This window comes from Anser cygnoides, chromosome 11, assembly GCF_040182565.1.
Source record: "Anser cygnoides isolate HZ-2024a breed goose chromosome 11, Taihu_goose_T2T_genome, whole genome shotgun sequence".
In the NCBI taxonomy this organism is placed as follows: domain Eukaryota; kingdom Metazoa; phylum Chordata; class Aves; order Anseriformes; family Anatidae; genus Anser; species Anser cygnoides.
Genome location: NC_089883.1, coordinates 11,933,507 through 11,954,615, shown reverse-complemented (window position 1 = coordinate 11,954,615; position 21,109 = coordinate 11,933,507). Strand labels below are relative to the sequence as shown.

General features: G+C 44.4%; 1 protein-coding gene across 14 annotated transcripts in view; it reads left to right on the top strand.

Moving 5' to 3' along the window:
• MYO9A (myosin IXA) overlaps positions 1–21,109 on the top strand; it is a 188,275-nt gene that overhangs the window by 46,505 nt on the left and 120,661 nt on the right. For all 14 annotated transcript variants that reach the window (XM_067004001.1, XM_067004002.1, XM_067004004.1 and 11 more), the window contains exon 3: positions 18,522–18,616. In XM_067004001.1, the coding sequence (XP_066860102.1) occupies positions 18,522–18,616 (95 nt within the window). The remainder of the gene's footprint in view (positions 1–18,521; positions 18,617–21,109) is intronic.

Sequence of the window (21,109 nt, the reverse complement as noted above, 5' to 3'; positions counted from 1 at the left end):
TGCAATAACAAAATGTGGTTGTATTTTGTCAGCATTTTCCAGATCTGTAGCATCCTTGTGTTTGGTTGAAGGGAATGAAAGCAGAGACATGGGATTCCTATGCAGCAACTGTAGTAGGGATCAAATATCTGCAGATTGCCCCAAAGTACGCAGATGTACTTACTTATTTTTCATCAGGATCGTGGACAAGGAGCTGCGTGAGGGACACCAGATGAGAATGAAAGCAGGTGAATAAAAATGCTTGTGTCCAAGGTGAGGGCCAAGTGTTAAAGCCTTCATCTGCTTCAAATCTGAGGGCTGCCTTGGGAAGTGGAAGTGGTTTCAGGAGAGTTTGAGGAAGGAGTGATGCTGCGTGCTTGCCGGCGATAGCTGCAACTGGGCTTGCACATGCAAAAACTGGTCCAGCCTCTGGTTTCCAAAATAATTAAAATTTACAGATGACCCTTGCGGTGTCAGCAATGCCGTTGTTCTGTGGAATTCTACCAAATTTGGAGGAAAGGATAAAATTCTGACGTCACCTTTTTGGTTCTTACATTTTTTTGTGATAGGCAACTTATAATGGTTCATAGTTGTTTGGTAGTACCACCGCATCCCTGTTGTTCCCTCCTTGCTCACATTGAACTGACTGAGGAAGAGACCAAGCTAATTTCAATAAAATATGAAACTAGTTTCTCTATTGCAGAATTCCTGCTTTCTTTATATTTGTAGTTACAGAAATGCAGGCTGGTGGGGGCAGATACAGGGGGCAATGCTGAGTCTCTCCGCTACAGGTGTGTGGGGTTCATTTAGGGATTTTCTTCCCACAGCTTCCAAATTTCACTGTGAAACTACCGAATTTATGTGCTGCACTGGTGGCTTCTAATGAAGGAGATCTTGTTGCTCTAGAAAGTCATCCTGAGGAGCAGAAAATTCTGGTGTTTTTTGTTTGTTTCCAAAACATAAATGAAAATGTCAGAGGAAAGAGCGTCTGCTGCTGTTAATAGATACTTAGTGACAAATATCAGGCAAGTCAGCATTTCTTCCACCTCTGAATTGAGTGGGGCAAGCCCCACTTTATTTACAACCTGCAGAACCATATTCCTGTGTGCAGCTTGCATTTGCCGAGTGCTGCAGCCTGATCGACGACTCTGCCTCTCTCTGCCCTTTTGCATATGCTGCCAGCTTGGCGTTCTGAATTCTCCAGACTCTGCAGATCCTCGTCTTGACTGTAAATGCTCCTCACCCTGCAGATAAGAAGCGAGCTCTGAAGTGAGTACAATGAGACTTCTTGTAAGGCATTATTCAAGGGAGAGATATGAATCAGCTGCGTGGTAGGTGGAGTAGGCTGTGTCTGATGGAGCTGAGGAAGATTTGGGTTGCCTCCCCTAAGCAGGAAATTAAATGCCCTTCTGTGCAAGGCTTGTATCCACTCCTTAATTGAAAATAAACTCTGTGAGCTTTGGCAATAATGCTCTGCCATTTAGTTTAAGGCTCTGAAAAGGTAGGGGTGCCTTCTAGTAAGTTGTGTCCTTATTGCTGAAGTAACTCGATCATTTGCAAAAACAGAAAAAAATGTTGCGGGTGTCTCATCACAGCTGTGCTTCAGAGCAAGCCCTGAAATCACTGCTGTCAGACAGTGATGGTCTCATAATGCATAAAATGGATATTTTGCCTCTTGTGGATTAATCAAACCTCTTATTTTCACCAGAGTACCTTTCTGTTCTTGCTAAATTTTGTTTCTTCATTGTCTAGGCTCTAGCTCCAGTGATGCTAAAAGAGGAATGTATCCAAGGTATCTGCCTGAACTTTGCATTTGTGGGCCAGAGTTGTCTTGGTATTTGGAGGCCTCTGGGATAGCGGTAAACTTGCCAGCAGTTCATAAATTTTAGCCAGGCTTTTTACCTTAGTCAGGAAATTCATGTTTGAACTTTATTAAGGGGCTTAAGCTGGGATTCGCAGTGATCTAATACCAGCCTGCTGCCAAACGTAACATGCAATTTTTGCATTTGGTTGCTCTTGTTAATTCTAGCTCGCTCCCCTCCGTCCCAGAGCAGATGAGCCCTGCAGAAGGGGACACGGGCACTGCTCTTCCCTGTGTGCCTCATGGGGCCCGGCTGGTGCGCAGCACAAGCTGCTTGCCAGGAGAAACTACAGCACGGAAACATTTCCACCTTCGCCGGATCTCAGCTTGAGGAGGGCACACGCTGGTGTTCTGCATGCATTGAGATCATGGATGCTGAACGCGAGGCTGCGTCGCAGGTGCCATGTGGGAGGCCAAAAAATGGTCAATCACCTAAAACCAAGAAAATTTTCTGTGTGTGCTTTGGCATCCTCCTCCTAAAACGCAGTACCTAAACTTAATTCTCAAGCTGCGGAGGAACGCAGATGATAACATAAGCGAAGCCTTTTGTTGTGATGGGAAAGCGCATCCATCTGTGGAGGACACAGAAAATATTTTGGTGAAACGTCCCTGCTGTTTTACCTGCCGTGTTTGACTGAAGGCGAGGGGTGTTACTGCTCGCAGGTGGCCCTGCTGAGGAGCTGAAGGTGGGACTGCAGGACACGTGTGTGTAACTGGCAGCTGAATAGGATGTCAAAACTAGCTTGCTGTTGGTGTATTTTAAGTATTAAGTCAGTTTTGAAGAAATCAGGTGAATTGCCCAAAATAAGAGCTCTGTATCCCGATGGTGATCTGTGATTGCCATTGAGCATTGCTGTCTATGCATAGGCTGCCTGTATACAGGCACGTATTGGCCATTGATTTTTGTGCAGCAAATCCAGCCTGACAGGGCTTGTTTCTCCACTCACTTTTCTTTTTCTGCAAACTGTAGCAGAGAAGAACCTGTTCCTGTGTTCTGCATCGCAGCTGCTCTTAATGGCCCTCGTACGAGTGATTCTAGTCCGAGAGCTCTGTTGCCAAAACCTTTGGGTGAGCAAAGATGGAGCAGTTTGCAGGAAAACTGTGCCCTCCTGGGGATGTGCGCCTGGAGATTCACCGAGGTCAGGTCACCTGCCCTGCTGTTGCCCACGTGTGTAGACAGGCAGTGTGCGAATCACTTGTGATTTTTCTCTCACTCCCTGTTTTTGCATCAGGCAGCTGCCCACTGCCAGTACAGCTCCGTTCCCGATGCAGACTGTAAATGAAGAATCACCTTCAGTATTCCCTGAAAAACACGTGTGGCGATAACCTCCTGAATTGCCTTGTGTGTGTGTGCGCAGGCTCCTTTCCTTTTTTTCCTGTTGTAAGTACAGCAAGTGGGCATCCAAGAGCCAGTAAGCCTGGATTAATACTGGGCTTGGGCTGCTTCAAAAGGGATTACAAACCATAATATTGGCATTAATGTCGCAAAATGTGAGTGAAGCTTTTGAAAGTGCTTATGCAGCACAAAGAAACTTTGCTGGAGCCTTTTAACTTGCTTGCTGCTTTCTCCTTTCCTCTGCTACAGAGGAGAAAATTGTGGTTTCCAGAATTACATCACAATTATAATATTTGTAATAATAGAGATGCAATATAAATAGCCTTATGGCATGAGTGAAATATAGGGGTAATGAATGGGTGGGACCTGCTTGTTGCTGTCTTGGTTTCTCCTGGCTTGTGCAGCCATTCACTCTGTAGGACATCTGGTTTTCATCTGGTACAGGAAAGCTGAATAATTTCAATAAAGCTGGGAGAAAAGAGAAAGATTTTGGGAGAGAAAAAAAAAAGCACTTATTGAAGTTTGCCTGGTTTTCAAGCGGGGTTATTAATTAAATTTATCAGCCTGGGTTATTGACAGAGTGGACGCTTACTTGGATGAGTAAATGTGTCTGCTGACGGACTGTGCAATTACAGCTTAATGAGGTCAGAGCTCCAGGCTTTTCCTGTTGTTGGTACCATGCGAGGGTGTGAAATGATAAATAACTGGGATTGGGGTTGCTCTGAGTTTTGGGAAACCACCGTGCTGTCGTTTCAGCCAAGCACTAATGCAGTCACAACCCCGTGTATCACAGCCTCATCTTGGTGGGACTGTCTGCATCCATGCAAGAATTACCCGCTCGAGAATATCTGCATGGTGTGAGCCTGGAGCTGGATGCATTTAAAAATGGTAGAATACAAAATGTAGTGCTTTTTCTTTACGTCTCTGCCTCTAAGTTTGATCGCAATGGCAAGCTTGTCCCTTAGGCTAATTTTAGAGTTTAGAGGAAATGTTGGGTCAGCGTCTGCTTAATCTCTATGGCATTAGTGGACCCCTTTGACTAAGTTTTTAAATTGCATTTTATTGATTGCTAGGCTTTTAAAGAACTCCATAAGCTATTAGCGAGGGCTTCGCTGTGTGAAAATGGAGTGTTTGTCGTGCTACGAGCAATATTGACCCGAACAGTTGGGCACTCTAGGAATGTTTAGTCTTTTTTTCCCCTATTTAGGTTGCAAAACTCTTGTGGATCAATTAGATCAGTTGTTTCTGCCCTCACTGTTTCTTGATGCTGGGAAAATTTCATTAAAGTATAATCATAAATAAGCAAAATATTTCTATTTTTCTGTATTAATTGCATCTAGTCAGCAGGAAAATTGCATGTAGCTAGCTGAGAGGAGAAATGGCTATTGAGAAGAGAGGGTTTCTGGTTATTCCTACTCTGACAGAGTACGAAGCGTTCTGAATAACTAGGTTGTCCTAAGCATTAGCTTATAAAGGATCTGTGTGAGCTGTGCTGAAGTCTGCAGGAGTCATAAGTTTGCGTTTGGACTTCAATGGTTGTAATTCTTAAATTGCTTTATGGTTGTAGTGTTGAAAGATCTTAAGCACTAATTTTTCCTGAGAGTTTAATTAAGTCGCTAGCTTTCAATTGGAAATTTGAGAAGTAAAATAGGTCTTAACTTAATAGTAAGTTCTGTACTTGGAGAGAAACCTCTGCATTTCTACCTTTCTAGTTTGCTTTCACTGCTTCCCGAGTAGCCGGATCCACACATTATTTTGCTCATGAGATAGCAAAAGTAGCATTTCTCTGGAAAAGGAAGCATCATTGGATAGGGCACTTGCACATGCTGACAGTTTCTTAATGAGAAATTAGGGAAACGTTTTCTTTTTGGGTGCCATTTTGTTCCTCACAGCCGAATTGCACATCAGCCCAGTTCCTTGTGCCCATCTTGCTGTAGTCCGGTGCCGTGGGCTGGGTTAGGGGGTGTGCAAGGCTAATAGTTCGGTGAGTCGGTGCTAAAATCCGTCAGTAATTCAAGGTAGAGATGTTAATACCTGCTTCTGCCTATCACATGAGTTATCTCTGATGCATTTGTTTTCTGGTATGGCATGGAGAGAATTTCAAGTGCAGTAATACTCCCTGAACTACTTAAGTATGCAGTAGCTTATAAATGCACTTATAAATGCAGTAACCTATACATGCAGCTTCTTTTCGATTTCTAATATGACTTTAGGCAGAGAGTACCCGGTGAGCGGAGAAAATACACTGAATGTGATTTTATTTGTGTGAATTCACCTGCACAGTCATTGCCTCTGAAGAAAAAGTCTTTCTGAGGACAGATTGCCACGTTAAATGAGGTAGCGTCTGAGACAGAGGCAAGTAGAAAAGGACAAGGCTTAACAAAACAAATACAAACCATGATGTGTCACTAAATGTTTCATGTTAGAGAAAAAAGCTGCCCCTGTGGGGTGTTTTAGAGTACTGGGTCTAAATGCATTGTTTTTAGGCTCATTCGGGATCTTGATCCCGTTCACAGCATGGTGCCCAGGTGTGACCCCCTAATGGTGATGCTCTTGTTCAGCACCACTGATCTTCAAACAATGTTTTTAGGTACATGCAGCTCCTCAGCACTCATTCCCCTCCTTTCCCCCCCTTTTTTTTCCTTTTCTGTACAATCCCTGACAACGTGGGATTTTTTCCATGCCTTGTTTCAGCTTCCACCTCACTTTTAATTATTACAGCCACTTTGAGCCAGGCAGCTGATGAATTTTCAGCAGATCCTGCGTGCCTGGATGGCATCCAAAGGGAGAGACAGGGAAGAAATGGCAGAAAGGAGAGACTGCCAGAGTAAAAGCGTCGTGTATCTGATGCCAGGGGCCGAATGACCAAAGCATTCCTGCTGAAAGCAGGCCAGCGCGAGGTAGGACAATCGTGCTGCTGTTCTGCCCAGTGGTTATAAACAAGCGGATGAAGGCTCAGCAATGCCCACTTAGCAGAGAGAAAGGTTTCATTCTGTACTTTTCCTTTTTGTCAGTTTTTAGCTTCCTTTGCCATTCCTCCTCCTTAAAATGCAGGCAGAGCTATGTAGAGAAGAAATGCTGTTTTCAGATGCGTTTAATTTTTTAATGTAGTGTTTTGCTTGCTGATTAAAGTCAATAAAGAGATGCATTTAATACTCTTCAAAGACAAAGATGCAAGCAAACTCCCCTTAGCTACCACTAATGGTCTTCTTATTTTATAAGGCTGAAGCAGCATCCCTGTGCTTCCCATTCGGAACAAATAAATGTGCTCCAGCAATTTCTGCTGGGTGCTGCATGCATCTTTTATATGCAAAAAGGAAACAGAATTCTAAGTGGTTTCCAAATCAATTCACATCATCCCAAATGCAAACAGAGTGGCTGAGTTTGTCACTTGAACTCCACTTCAGGACAGCATGTCCTGTGTTGTTTAAGGGAAAGTTCCTTCAGTTCTACCCCAAGAAACCTTTCCAGATCACTCCAAGTGATGCACGTGGAGATTTTTGGCTGCGCAGAGCCACCGTTCTCCCTCGCCATAGGCATTGCTTCCAGCATTTAGTTCTTGGAGGTTGGTGTGAAGTGCGGATAATGGCTAGCACTGTGGCGGGCACTGCAGAACGCTTGAGCAGTCACCTCCTTGGTTTCCTCATCGGCTTCAGCACGTTGGGGCGGTGTGTAACGAGAACAGATTGCTGCCTGCCATCCGATTCAGGGCTTCAGAAGCGGGTGATGCACGAAGGAGCAAGTAAACTCTGCTTCTCACCTGGGAAGGATGCTCGTACCCTCGGCATTGTGTGTCGCTCTCCGGCCTCAGTCCTGCTGGGAGGGATTCGGCACAGCCCCTTCCCATCCAGGGAACAAGTGCAATCCTTCCCTTGCCTTGCAAATGTGGCTTCACAGTTCATTTTTTTTACAAGATAAGCATGGTTATCTGTGGCCCACTCTTTATTCCGATGTGGTGCAGCCGTTGCTATGTGTTATGTAGCCACCCACTTCCAAATAACAGAAGAAAATGTGTTTTTATGTAGGGTATAAATTGCATATCGCTGCTTAGCACAGGGAGTGCTGGGTTTCGCCCTTCCTGGCTCCCTTTTTCACATTCCTGTGCTCCTCTGGCTAAGGGTTTTTTCTCCCACTGGGTTCTACCAATGAATCTCGTGCTAAATTGAGAAAAACTACTCTGAATTTGTATGCGAGCTTTGAGGTTTGCTGCAGGCTGGCAAAAGGCCTGTGTGTATGTGAAACCTTGTTCGCTTTTCCAGTTGTTTCAATGACAGACAAATTTACTTTCGCCTACAAAATTTGTTGCACATCTATCTTTATCCCATTCCAGCTACCACAACGCTAGTATCAGGCCGTGATTTTTCTTGCTTTACAATGTGTTTTGTTAGAGAAGAACTGCTGAAATGCTTCAGCACGCTGTGGTGGTTCTTGAAAGCTTGAAAGAAGGAAGGTCGGTGTAAATAGTAATGGTGCAGAGCTTGCAGGCTTCTACAAGGGGAGCAAATTGAGTGCACTGTTTGTGTAACTACACAGAGATGGAGCGCGATGGCTGTTTCCCATCTCGAAGACCTCTAGCCAGAGAGGGTTTATCAGGCAGTTGAACAGAAAAGAGGTTACAGAAGCTCTGCATACAGCTGTCAGCTGGAAGCCCCACTTTGGGAAAATAGGGAATGTCACGAGCGTGTACTCGAGTGAAGGCGTCTTTGGAGCAGCCATCGCTTATTCGCAGGAAATTATTTGGAAAACCAAGTGTGAGTTCCCGTTAACTCACTAGTGAAAGGCAAGTAGCATCCCCGTGAATTTCCCAGTGTCTTTTCCTCGTATTTTGTGCTGTCAGGCACGTGAGTGTTGCAGCATGGAATAAAGGTGCACGGCTCCTGGCGCACAAGCAGCAGAACATCACTCATCCTGAGCAAGCCATGGTCTGTCCGGCCATCGCACACCCTTATTTCTGAAAATTTTATGATTTAAATGCACGCACACTGTATTGTACTTCTAGCAGTGGCTACATTCTTTTGAAGAACAATCAGGATTTAAATGGTTGCTCTCCCCAAAACGAGTGAAAGCCATTACATATGAAGGCTGAAGAGATTGCAAAGCTAAGTGCTATTAAATGCCTCTGGAGACGTAATTTGCGCTGCGGTTTGTAGGCATCCTTGAGGATGCAGCATGTTCCTCCTGGCTCCCTGCAGCTGGGGATCGGTTAATTCGTGCAGTAAAACGAGCTTACTGCTGGGAGGACCCCAGTTTCCTTCGCTGCAAAATTTTGGAAATGTTTCCCAACGTAAGGAGGGAGATCCCAAAAGGAGGGTTGATGGCTCACAGATGTGGCTCTAGGAAAAAAAAAAAAAAAAAAAAAAAACTGCGCTCCTTCGCCTTTGGTTTGCTCTGCTACCCATCAAACCTCCACTGCAAACTTGATGACTTCAGTACTTGAAGCGAAGTCCCAAATGCTCACCTTTCAGCAAAGCTAGGCTAGAAAACGGTGGACGAGCATCCGCATTGGTTTTGTGTTTGATGCAGCATGGCTCGCTGCCATGAAAACTTGAGCACGAGTCTTAGCATGCTCCCCTTCGTTTGATTCATTCAGGGCTTTATTTTTTCAGATTTTTTTTTTTAACTCATAAATACTGGCCTCAATGGCAATGGAAAATAATGTGCAAAGCCGAGCAGGGGATTTGGGCAGGGCGTGCTCTGCGGTGAGAGCCGATGCTCTGCTGGGAGGCATGGCAGAGCGCTCTGGTGCCGTGCCCGTGCTGCACCGCTTCTGCGCCACGCATCGCAGCTGCTCCTTCCTCCGCAGGTAGCCAACGGGGCGGTGTCGTGTTCACCCTGCCCTCGCAACCTTTTCCATTTCATAGGAAATATCTCCATCACAGCCTCAGAAATGCTCCAATCCTATGCTGTTGGAAAATGGAAAGCAATACCTGTTAAATTCTCTGTTTTGCTTTACCTAATGGCTGAAAATACATTTTTTTAAGCAATCACGTCCTCTGATCAGACAAATTATCTGTTTGTTTTAGGTCAATAAAAATATATTGATCTCTGAGACTTCCCTTTTGCTGCTTGTGAGCAGCCAGTGCCAGCCCTTGATTTTCCCAGGGTTTATCAAATATTCTGGTCACAGATGAGCCAGTTGTTCCTTTTTTTTATTTATTTATTTTGCTCAGTGCTACCCAGAGAGAAGATTGTGGTCCATTGTAAATACTTAGCAATAGCCATGTTCAAGTTCCCTTTCCTCCCATTTGACTGCTCGAACTGCGCTGCAGAAGGGGAAAAGGCGTTCTTGTGGCTGGGCTGGATGACAGGAACTGCCTCTGAAGTGTTGCAATCGGCAGAAAACACCAAGCACGTGAAGCTGCTGTTGGGTGAGCAAGCCATCCTCCCTGGGCATGCTGCGCCCAACTCTGATGCGGCGCGTACACAAACAGCACTTGAAATCTGGGAATCTCCTCAAGAGAAGGTGCGGATTATTTATATAATCCAGGAGAAGATCAGCGATGAGGTGGAGGCTTCTGTCTTGCCGTTTCACCACGTCCTTTCTTGTGCAACATGGCTTTCCATGGCAGAGTTTAAATGTGTTTTTTATTGCGTCGGCTCAATGGCAGAGCTCGGACAGTTTTTTAGGGGAGGGTGTATTATTTTTGCCTGTAACTAGCAAAAAGTAGCCGAGGTCTAAAAGGAAGGATAACACGCGCAGAAGCCAAGCTGGGTTTCCTATTACAGTGGTATGTTTTTGTTGCTGCTAACGTGTTTTTGTTTTTATTCATTACACATATTTCTCTTGGGAAAATCACAAAAATATGTGTGTAAAATATACATAACGACCCCGTGCCTCCGCTAAGAGCTTCCAGATGGAAGGTTTGACGTTAGGGACGCTTTCTCCTGCATTTTGGTTTGTGGCACTGATTTTGGTGACAAACTACAGGAAAACTTGTGTCAGGCCTGAGCAGGGAACACTTCAGTTTCTAGTGCTGTCGGGGCTGTCCAAGTATGTAGTGGGAAGCTGAAACTTGGCTTCTAGACGTTTATGGCCCCTTGTGGAATCATTACTTGAAAAAAAGAGGAAAAAACAGGGCTTTGAAGGGACCTTGAGAGGCCTCCTCCAGGGGCTGGCGGGTGTCCAGGGGGAGTGTGCCAGACCGTGTCCCTCTCCCTAAATTAGAGGCTGAGGGTTGGTCTTGTGCCAAGCAGCGCGCCGGAGGACCCGCGCCACCCCACTCCTGGAAGCACGTGAGGCGCTGGGCGAGGGCTGCCTCTGCACAGCTCGACGCAGTGCCCGATGAGCTCCAAAGCTATGGGAGATGCTCGGGCAGCAGCGCCAGACCCCAGCATGAGCCGAGCACCGAGCTGCGTGGCCGCTCAGTTTTGGAAGTGGAGAAATTGTGTCATTCGTAGCGGCAGCTTCAGGGCAGGTGAGATGTGGGTGGCCAGCAGCTCTGGAGACGACGAAGCCTCTACCAAGAGAAGAGGCAAGCCCAGCACTGAGTGGCATGTCTCAGGGTCTCTGGCCTGTATGAAATGCTTTTTGAGATTTGGGTCTTGTTAATTTTTCAATATTTTCAATAGCTCTGCCAGCAAGGGCAGCCTCAGTGCCACATGCGTCATCCTGTACGCATCTCGAGGGAACGAGCCGTCGCGTTACTTGCAGTGGGGCACGTACTGGCCTTTGTGAAGGAATTCTGTCCTGGCACATGCTGGTGTTGTTTCTAGAAATCACAGGAGAGTTTTAATTGTAGAATCAGCTCTTCGTGATAGATCACCGTGCTCAACCTCGGTCTGTAAAAATTGATTTTGCAAGGTGGGGAACCTGTGGTATGGCTTGATGCTGTAATATATTACATAACCTATTTGCCAGTCACTTTAAGTATATATTAAGTGTTTTTCATCTGTCAGTATTCTGTTACAGGCTGCTTTTCCTTCTCTTGTGCTCAGTGGGGATGCTTGCGTTGCATGCTGGGGGAGAGGAAAGTCTCCTCCTTGAGCTGTGTCTTGTTTTCAGCCTCTCATAGTTCTGTGGTTATTTTTTATCTCCATCGGTATGAAAAAGCTATTTGAAGCTCTAGTTAAGGAGATTTTTCTTGATCCTGGAACTTGCCAGACGCTTACTATCTGCATCAGCCAGCTGATGTAGTAAAATGTTCTTTTACTCCAAATAACCATGTGGAGCTGAGAAGCCTAAACATCCCCTGGGTCAGGGAGACCGGCACAACACCAGTGAGCTACCAAGCACCGTTTTGGGATACTTTATAAATACGAAGCAGAACCTGAGCTGAAGTTTCTCCACCAAAACGGTTGTTTACCAATGTGTCTGAAATTGCTGGAAAACACCTGTGTTTGGCTGCTCTGCCCAGGGCCATCCACTATGTGCATGAAAACCTTACAGATTTGGCAGCCTCTGCCTCCCGGATCCATCCGTGCCAGCATCTGCCGATGCCTGCTGAGTGCTCAGCCACCTTTTTTTCCCCATTACAGTGTGTGGAGGGAAAGCATCCCCATTTGGGAAGAGGACTCAAGTAGGAGGCCTTGGTTTGGTATTGGTTTTGTTCCTTTGTGGTTACGTGGCAATTCCTTGATCCTTTGCCTAAGCACTAACCTGGAAAAGAAGGAACGTGCTGCCAAGGTTGGAGCATTTGCCCTTAATGCTGGCATTAAATCCTATTTCTTACATGACTGATAGAACACCTGCATCAGCAGAGCTTGAAATCTCCCCCCAAATTGTGTATTGTAATCACTTTTATAATAATTGTATCTAGAGTATCTTATTGAGTTTACGTAATGGTTCTCTTGAAAGCTGCATTGCATACACTGGAACTTGTTATTCAGTTCAGTTGACACCCAAAGCTTCTCCATTGGAGTACTCGCAGATTAAAAGTAATTTTCTCCCTTATCTCAGTTTGGGAGTGTGAACTTGAAGTGCATAAAGATAAGTGGTCATAACTGACCCTCTATCTTAAGCCTAATTGCTGCAAAAGATTTTTTTTGTTAATTGCTCAGTTCCAGGGTGGTCGTGTGGTTTGGGAGAGGGGAGGAATTTCTTCCCCCAGATATTCTGTTTTGCTGTGGTCAGGGGGCTATTTAGTGCAAATGCTTTAGAATGACAAGACACTTAGAGCTGGCAGACACTTAGCAGTAAAATAAATATTAAAAGCCAGGTGCTTCATAGCCTGTATCATGAAAAAGTGGTATTTTATATATGGTTTAAATTACAAAAAGTAATTTAATTTGGTAGAACTCATTTGGCTTCCACCCAGTGACGGTCCTTTTCCAGCTGTTACTCTGAACTGTTCTTAACATACCTGATGTGCTTTATGCTGAAAGAACACACCGTGTTTAATCCTGCACAGGGTAAGCCTATGGCGGTTGCGCTGCCCTTGACCTATAAAATTTTGTTCTAGGCACTGTGTAGAGCTGCCCTCTGTGCCAGAAGGGCAAGTAACGTGGGTAGATTTGTGAAACTAGGACGGCTGAGGTTGGCAGGCATCTCTGGGAGTCCCCTGGTCCAGCTGTGCAGGTCAAGTGGCGTCAGAGGAGTGTTGAGTATCCCCAGAGAGGGAAATCCCACAGCTGTTTTGGGCCCTGTTCTAGTATTTGGTTGCCCTCATGCTGAAAACATTCCTCTCTTCCATATAATCAGAAATTTCCTTCTGTGACTTGTGCCTGTTGCTGATCCATCTCCGAGCCTCCGTGGGTGTTTCAGGGAGGACCAGCCCCCAGCCAGCTCAGCAGCCTGAGCTCCTCTGTGTTAAGTTTATCCTGTACCGAGGAGCCCAAAACTGAAGCCAATTTTGGTGCATTCAGGGTTTCCACTCTCCTGTGCTGTGCAAGTAACCACCTTCCTCTCCAGTAGCAGTTGCTGAAGCGGAGCTGGATTCCTGCGATGGATCCAGTCACCAGCAGCCTCGTTAGCTGCTGCTGGGCAAACGACTTCTGCAGGGCTTGCAGAGATTTGAGTGCCCTTCAGTTCTTCTGGGCATGGCAACAGCCGGGAGAGGTTTTTTCTAGAATAATCAAGGACAAACACCATCGGTTTGTAATGTAAAAAATAAAAGCATTTTCTCATTATAGACCTTAAGTCTAAGCTGCTTTAGCACCTTTGAGGTTTGAAATGGAAAATTGTGTTGTGGTTATGCGATGTGTTTCAGTGACCGGTTGAGGGATGAATAATGCTGTTTTGATGTGTAGGCATAATATATTGATGTGCAAATGTTATAGGTTGTCGTATACATATGCTGCATGTTGACTAAAGGAGAAATGTTTAGAAGTTAGCCCAAAGATGAAGCAGATTTGTGCTGCCAGGTCTGGACAGCGTTGCAGGTCCGTTCTTGGCAAGAGCTCAGCTCAAGCATCGCAGCACATGCATTATAAATACTTGGTGGTTTGTGCTGGTTACGATAAAAGCATAAATGGTTTCATTAGCCTGTGTGAAGCGCCAAGCCCTAGTGAGGAGAATTAAAGGGTGAGGTGTCAGCACTCGGCCTGGTATTTAATTGCTGTAGCCTAGACATTGAGTGCTGGTGCTTGCCCATGCAGAACAATGTCCCGCAAGATGAACATAATAAACGTAAATCCTCTTTTGCTTTGCAGGAACTCGAGTTGCACCTCATGCTTTTTGGCTTCAGCGCTTGTTTCGCTGCCCTGCTCTCTGCTGCACACAGGTTATGGAAACTGAAAGTCGGGTGAGGTTTGTTGGAGCGATCGAGCAGTGCAGTTCAGGTTGACGGGCTATATCATGCAGTGAGCTGCAGGCTTAAAAGAAGTATTTCTTCTAAATGGAAGTCTTCAAACAAGAGAATTTAAAATAAAAGTATTTAAATAAAAGAAATACTTTTGCCGTTATTGTGGCAGATATAACGAGAGAAAATTTAGGGAAGCTCTAACTCAAGTCATCCAGGTGCATTTTGGGTGATGAAGTGATCGCTGTTCTGGTCCCAGTTCAGTGCATTTCTGTTAAAAAAAAAGATTCCTGTCAGGATGGATGCTGTGAAATTGGTCGCAGATTGAACCAAATCAAGCAAAAAGTTGTCTTTAACATCTGCATATTTATGTCTGAAGATGCAGAAAGGAGTTCCTAACTGCAGAGGCTAAGTTAAAAACCCCATGAGTGCTCTGTGTGGTGCTCACACAGACATAGCAGTGTTAGCAGCATGGAGAAATGTAAAGATGCATTTTTTTTTTCCTGTGGGCTGTTCTTTCCTGCATAGAAGTTAGTTGACTTGCTTTGCAAAGGGAACTTCCTGCTATTAATCACTTTTTGTGATGATGTGCTTGTTTTATTGTGCTCAGTAGCTATTGTTACAGGTCAGCAAACACAATATTAATGATATATATATATTTTAATAACAGAGTCTTTGTTCTGTCAGGGTTTTTAATTAAGTTTTATGGAGGCTCTCTTTGAAATAAGTGTCCCTAGCATTGCGCAGCTTTTGTCCTGTCCACCTCCTTCTGGCTCTGTCCTTTGCTGAACCTATTTGATGGCAAATAGGCTTTTCCAATTTCATCTTTTTTTCCTCCTCTCCACTGCATTCCCCATGTCTTAGGGCTTGGGCTCTTTGGGCATCTGGTTGGGCGGACTCGTCACCTTGCTGCTGTGCTTTAACAGCACCGATGTATGTGGGGATTTAAACATGTGGCTGTGACAGCAAACGTCATGCTCAGTGGTCTAAGTTCAGTCTTGGGTTTTGTTACGCCCACGCTTTGAGTTTCCTCCTGGTTTACGCAGTAGCTGTAAGCAGTCCTGCTTTACTCAGAGGCTTTATTCGTGAATCTCTGTGCCAATTTCATAGTCTTTGCCACGCTGTGCATGTCAGGCGTTTTCAAACTTTTGCCTGTTAATACATAGCTCTAAATAACAAAGATAAAATGCTGGATTTGTTTAGTTTTCACTCTAAGGGCAGCAGCATCAAAAATAGATCTGAGTGCTGGAGGCTCATCTGCAAAGGGCTGTGCAAAAAAAGGGACCTTAAATACCCGAGAGAAGGCATGTACCTTCCTACCCGCTCTGCTCTGCAGAAGCTCTTACTCTATGCAGGGGTGATATTCGGGTAGAATTACCTATAAAATGCCATGTTACTGTCATTACAGGAGAGCAAGGTAGTGCAGTGTTTTCCTAGATGCAGGTGTTTGGAAAACAAATTTATTTCAGGAAAGACCCAGAGATAGTCCTTATTCCAGATCGTCGTTCCAGATTGCATTGGTATCGAGTCCAAAATGAAGAGACCGTGAGCACTGGGGATCAGGAGAGGAGGGAGGGCAGGTACTGAGCCACGAAAACGTTAGTGGTTTTTTTTCCTGCCTCCTGGGCCCCATGAATGAGCAAACGCTGAGCGTTCCTGAAGGCGACGGAGCAGATTATAGCTGAACAAGGAGGTTTTGAGATTCAATCAGATGCAGTTGCACAATTTCGGGAACACAGCTCATTTTTGAGTCTTCATCGCCAACAATATTGCCTGGTGAATTAGCCTGTGGTGCAAACGTTCAGCTCCCAGCCCGGTCCACGATAAGCATCTCTTTGTGCAGAAGTGCTGTAGGAGGTACCAGGAATGGGGCTGCCTGCTCCTCTGCGTTTGCCGAGCCGTTGGAGCACCAGCAGCCGCTCCAGACGGACGCGTTGCTCGCACAGAGGAGCGTATTGAATTCGTTTCCTTCAGAGCGTTGAGCTCCAGCCAGGACAAGCTTTGGTCTCCCCAAGAATTTGAGGAATGCTGTTACTGAGTTTTTCCGCTAAGCGTCGAACAGCTTAGAATCGACGGGTTAGAAAAGTGAAATAATGTGAACAGAACCTAATTTTAGTGAAGCAGTTGTAACTCATTCTCTGTTTTCCGAGGCTGAACAATGTTGTGCCCCATCATCACTGGCTGCAGAAGAATGTGGGTTGTCGTTCAAGCATATGTAGACTAGATGTGCATAAATTGAATTAATAGTGCTTTTTTTTTTTTATCTGCTAGTTCTGTTAAAGAAATGCGGTGAGTAAAACTAACAAAAATGTATTAAGTTGTCTCAAGTTAAACATCAGACATGTCTTGAGCTACTTACTGGCCCTTTACCAGCATGCCTATGCCGTAGAGTAAGCTTAAGCTTTAACAAGGCAGGATGCAGAGAGCTTTCTCATTTACGCAAGGAATACAGAAAATCCCTGAAAGAGTGATACTATGGCTTACGATTTCTGTGGGTGTTTGGGTTATAGAATATAACGTGATTTGGCGTATTAATCCAGAAAAAGCCATGAAACCTATTCCTCATTTAAAAAAAAAAAAAGGAATCCTGCAGTTTCCCACTCCCACATTCGACACATTTTATCCTGAATCTGTTTTAACAGAAATAAGAGAAGTCCACCCTGTTGGGACGTGAGGGGATTCAGGAATTTGCCGATACAACATCACATTGAGGTAGAAGCCCTGCCGCATGGAGGTGGGGCTGCGATCACCGCGGGTCCCGCGCCCGCTCAAGGAGGAAGCATCGCAGCTGGTGGGAAGCTTTCTCTGTTTTATTCTCTTCTCAAAGAAATCCCAATAAACAGACTTGCTTCTCCCCTTGGGCCATTTCCTTGTCCTATAGCACAGGGAGCTGAACCAGAAAACCCTTTTAATATTGTTGTGTTGAATATCACCGTATTCTGCTTAAACACTGCTGCATGTGCTTGCTGAGCTGTTCAGCTGAAACACCTGCAAGGGACAGGTAAATCCTTTGGCAACACTGAAATAACTTTAGACTTTTAATCTGAAAATGCACATTCTAGGGAAGCGGATGCCTGAGTTTCAGTGGCCAGGAGGTGGTTTTGGGGGCATGGGGAGGGTTCCAGGGCTCTTGCAGGAGACGATGAGGGTGCTGGGGGAAAAGCCACTGTGTGCAGCAGTGATGTGGAGGGAAAAATCAGAAAACAAAGTATGTACAGCCTGAAAAGGTTGGAAACCTGTGTATAGGAACACTCATTAGTGTTACGAAACCAGCCTCTCTGTGCAAGCACAACCATCAGCTGCTCGTTTGGCAGGTTTCTGCTATTGCAGAACTTGTTTTAGTCAACCGAGACAAATTCATATGCAACAGCATGAGCTGAAACAAATGCGTGTATTCAGATGGGGTGGAGGTCCGTCACTATTATGCTAGCAAACCTGCAGTTCCGGGGCTGGGATGTAACACTGTGCGTGATTATTGGTGCCACCCGAGGGATATGGTGACACTGGGCCGGGCACCCACATCTCTGCAGCCTGGAGCCACTCCACTGTGACCCGCTGATGGGGAGCCCGTGATGCATGGGAGGTGGCAAGTGCCTTCAAGGAGTGCCTTTCCTTTCATTAAGCCTTTCTTTTTTAGCTTTTAGGTGCAAAATAAAACCTGCAAAGGTCATTTGAGAAGGTTGGGATTATAGATGTAAAGCCTTTTTAATCTTTTCTAATAAATAGCTGAGTAGGAAATAAATCTGCTGGGAGCTCGGAGCTGAACACTAATGTTGAACATCAGCACAAAATGTGTCTGTGAATCAATGTACATATGCAGCTCCAGGAACTACTCTGTGTATAACTGCCTTAAATAGGTTTGGCTTAGGAGTAAAGGTGAATGATTACCAAAACCGATGTAATAAATGAAGCATTAATTGTACCTGGCAGCACGACAGTTTCTGTCACCGTGGGCCAGATTATTAAAGTGATTTAGGCACAATTGCAAATACCAGTTCTCAATTAAGCTGGTTTGAGATGCAGCTCTTATGGGTTTGCAATAGTTCTTGTGGTTAGGGATTTCTTTTAACCAATGGTAAATGAGTCTGTATTAGGTGCTTCAGTAAGGCAGGGTTTTAATGAAAGCTTTGTGTCATAAAGCCTTAAAAGCATTTCAGTTTTGGAAAAACAGTGGCGACAAATCGAAGCGACAGTGTCTGAAATACTGAGGATACTACAGGCTATGTCGGTGTTACATATAACGTTGTCGAACATCTGAGAAGCCTTCAAAGTGTTTTCCCCTAATTCCATATATAATTAAAAAGCAGCTTCCTTTAGCTCATTAAAGTTAGTCTTGTCGGAGCAGCATACTTTTATATCTATTTAAATGAATAAAGTGTAACCTGAATATAGAATATAATAACTTCAAATATTAAATCTCATGTATAGCTGTGCTTTACTTTTAAAGAGTGTTTATCTGTCCTTCATGAATCCCAAACTGAAAATGAATGTGATCCCCAGAAGCTCATCATATTATTTCGTAGCCCATTCAACTAACTTTTGCCATGTGTTTTTTATTAATGATACGATGACAACAAAATCTGGAAAGCCAGTTGTTAGCGATGAGCGTATAAATAAGGAAAGGTGGTGGCTTTTCAAACGTCCTGATGGTATCTCTTTCTTTTAACAGGCTTTTGGAAATGCAAAAACCGCGCATAACAACAACTCAAGTCGCTTTGGAAAATTTATTCAAGTGAATTATCAGGAGACGGGCACTGTGCGAGGGTAAGCGGAAATCGGATTCACAGCGTATATTTTTTAGCATATTTAAATGTTATGAAAATGTTGGCGTACCTATGCTGCACATTAAAGTATGAATACACCTGAGCTGGCTTTAAGCCAGTCCAGCTCTCATTAATCATGATGTCAACTTTGTAATTAAGCTGAAATAGAATTTTTCTTCCAAAGAAGAAGAAACATTTTCTGCTGGCAAGGCAGGAAGGGGATTGTTTTAGCTAGGGTGGGCCACAAGGACGGGCTGGGGGACTGGAGCGTGCAATGGGCAGGAAGAGGCTGGATGCAGTCTCCTGAAGAGAAAGCCAAGGGGGATTTAATCTCCCAGCTGCCTGCTGGGTGTTACGGAGAAGATGGAGCCAGACTACTTAGCATCGTGGTCTAATTTTCCATATGCTTCTGTCTCTACCCTGAAGTGCCTCTTGAACCAAACCCATGACCAGTTAGGGCATCTTTTTCCGTGGGCTGTTGCAAGGAGATGCTTGTCTCCATCGTGTTTTTCCACTCTACCACCACGGGATTTATTTCCAGTGTTGCTGCTGCTTCCCAAAGCTGCAGCTGGATGAAGGCTTCTGGGTGGCAGATCTGGACCCGGATTTCTCTTTGGCCTCTCCTAAGGGTGTCAGCGTATCGTGAAGCAACTCAAACTAGCTCTAAGAGAGCAGTGCTGCCTTAACTCTGCCTTTTGGCTGGGTTAATTAACTCAGTTGGAGAAGCGAAGAGTAGATGTGGCATTCCAGGGGCTGGGTAATTTTTGCAGCTAGCTAAGAGATCTCTTGCTGGGACTTCATTGTTATTGTAGAGAATGGCTTTTAAATTTTTTTCTTTCTTACTTTCCAGCAAACAGTATCACACAAATAGATGCCATTAATTTTTCAAATGAGCTTGGGTACTCTGCGTACTTTGCAGTCAGGCAACTGCTTTTTTCATCCAACTTCTAATCTGATGTTCTTTTCCTTTTCTCTTCTTCTGTTATTAGCTCTGGTGAACAGTTCTCTTAAAAGGATAAGCCTCAATTGTTTTTAATACCTACTTAAACGGAAGCATAGGGTAGAATCCAGCAAATGCCATAACAATATATTATCTTGGCATGCTGTGCCAGCTCTCTGGTAGTGGCCTCTATTGATGGTTGGCAGTTACCTGCAAATAGCATTGCATTTGTATGCTCCAGTCCTAAAAATAAAGATAATTTTTCTCCCTTTTCTTAAAAACAAACAAACCAAAAACAACAACAACAAATAAAAAAAAACAACTTGTGAGCTGTTCCAGGCCTATGACAGTAAATTTTTTTTTCCGTAATCTTAGGAGGAAGATCACAAGTACTCTTTTAAAATTTGTCAGACTGTGTGCTTAAAATCTGTGCTTACACAAATCAGCTCTGTCCCCATTTTGTGCATGCAATTTGCTTTGTTAATGTAAGTGCAATTTGCAGTACCGAATCAGAATTTTGCTCCGTTCATAGGCTGAAAATAGCAGTTGGATATTTGATTACAAACTGTATGCAGATAATGACCCAAACTTGAAGGGAATTTCAACTTAAGAGATGTAATAGCTGAGAGATTTAGTAGCAGCCAACCCCACCCCACGAAATGAAGCCTTTGAAGATGCGTTTGAAATCAGTGGAGCATGAGCAATGGCTACGTTGAAGTGTGTTCCCATAAGGCTTTATGAATTTATTATGTCCTGTTCAGTGATAAGTGAACTGGGAGGAAGGTCGTTGCAACGTGTTCAGTCCTCCTAAGATGATCAAAAGCCTCAACATCTTACATACTCCTTAAAATTGCAGAACAGCCAGATGGGGAGACATTTTAATTAAATTTGCGCAGCAGCATGGGGCTGTATCACAAACAGCAAGAGGCAGCACTTTCAAACACAGTACTTGGGTATTTTGCATGGTGGTATTTGTATGCGAAATTCATTCTCAAGTTTCGGTTGATATTACCTGGTATACCAGGTACAGGTTCTGTAGCGTGGTTAAATGAATATTTTGCATGAAATCATACTCTCAAAAACTCTTTACTGTTAAAACTGTGAGTAATGATAAGGTAGTTTCTATATCATTGACAGCAGTAAATAGAAAGAAAACATTTTGAGGGGATTTGCTGTTTTATACATTGGTTCTTTTCCTTTTCACTATCCTATTGAAATAAGGGGGCATAGTTTCTTCCTTGGACGTGTATTCTTTATGGCCTTCTCTCTGAGCAAAGAACATCTTACCAGAACAGCATTTGCGTGCATCTACCCCCCATCCCACCTCAAAAAAAAAGAAAAATTGGCCCTGCTTTCAGTACTGGGTTGGACCAGATGACCTCCAGAGGAGCCTTCCAACCTAAATTATTGTATAAGACTTTTTTTGGGTCTATAATAAGAGCAGAAATCACAGGGGAAGGGATTAAACGTCAGGAACAGTGGACTCAATCCAATTCATCCTACAGCAGACGTTCTGATACCTTCCTGGGTCACCCTATCTACTCCCTGAGTCTA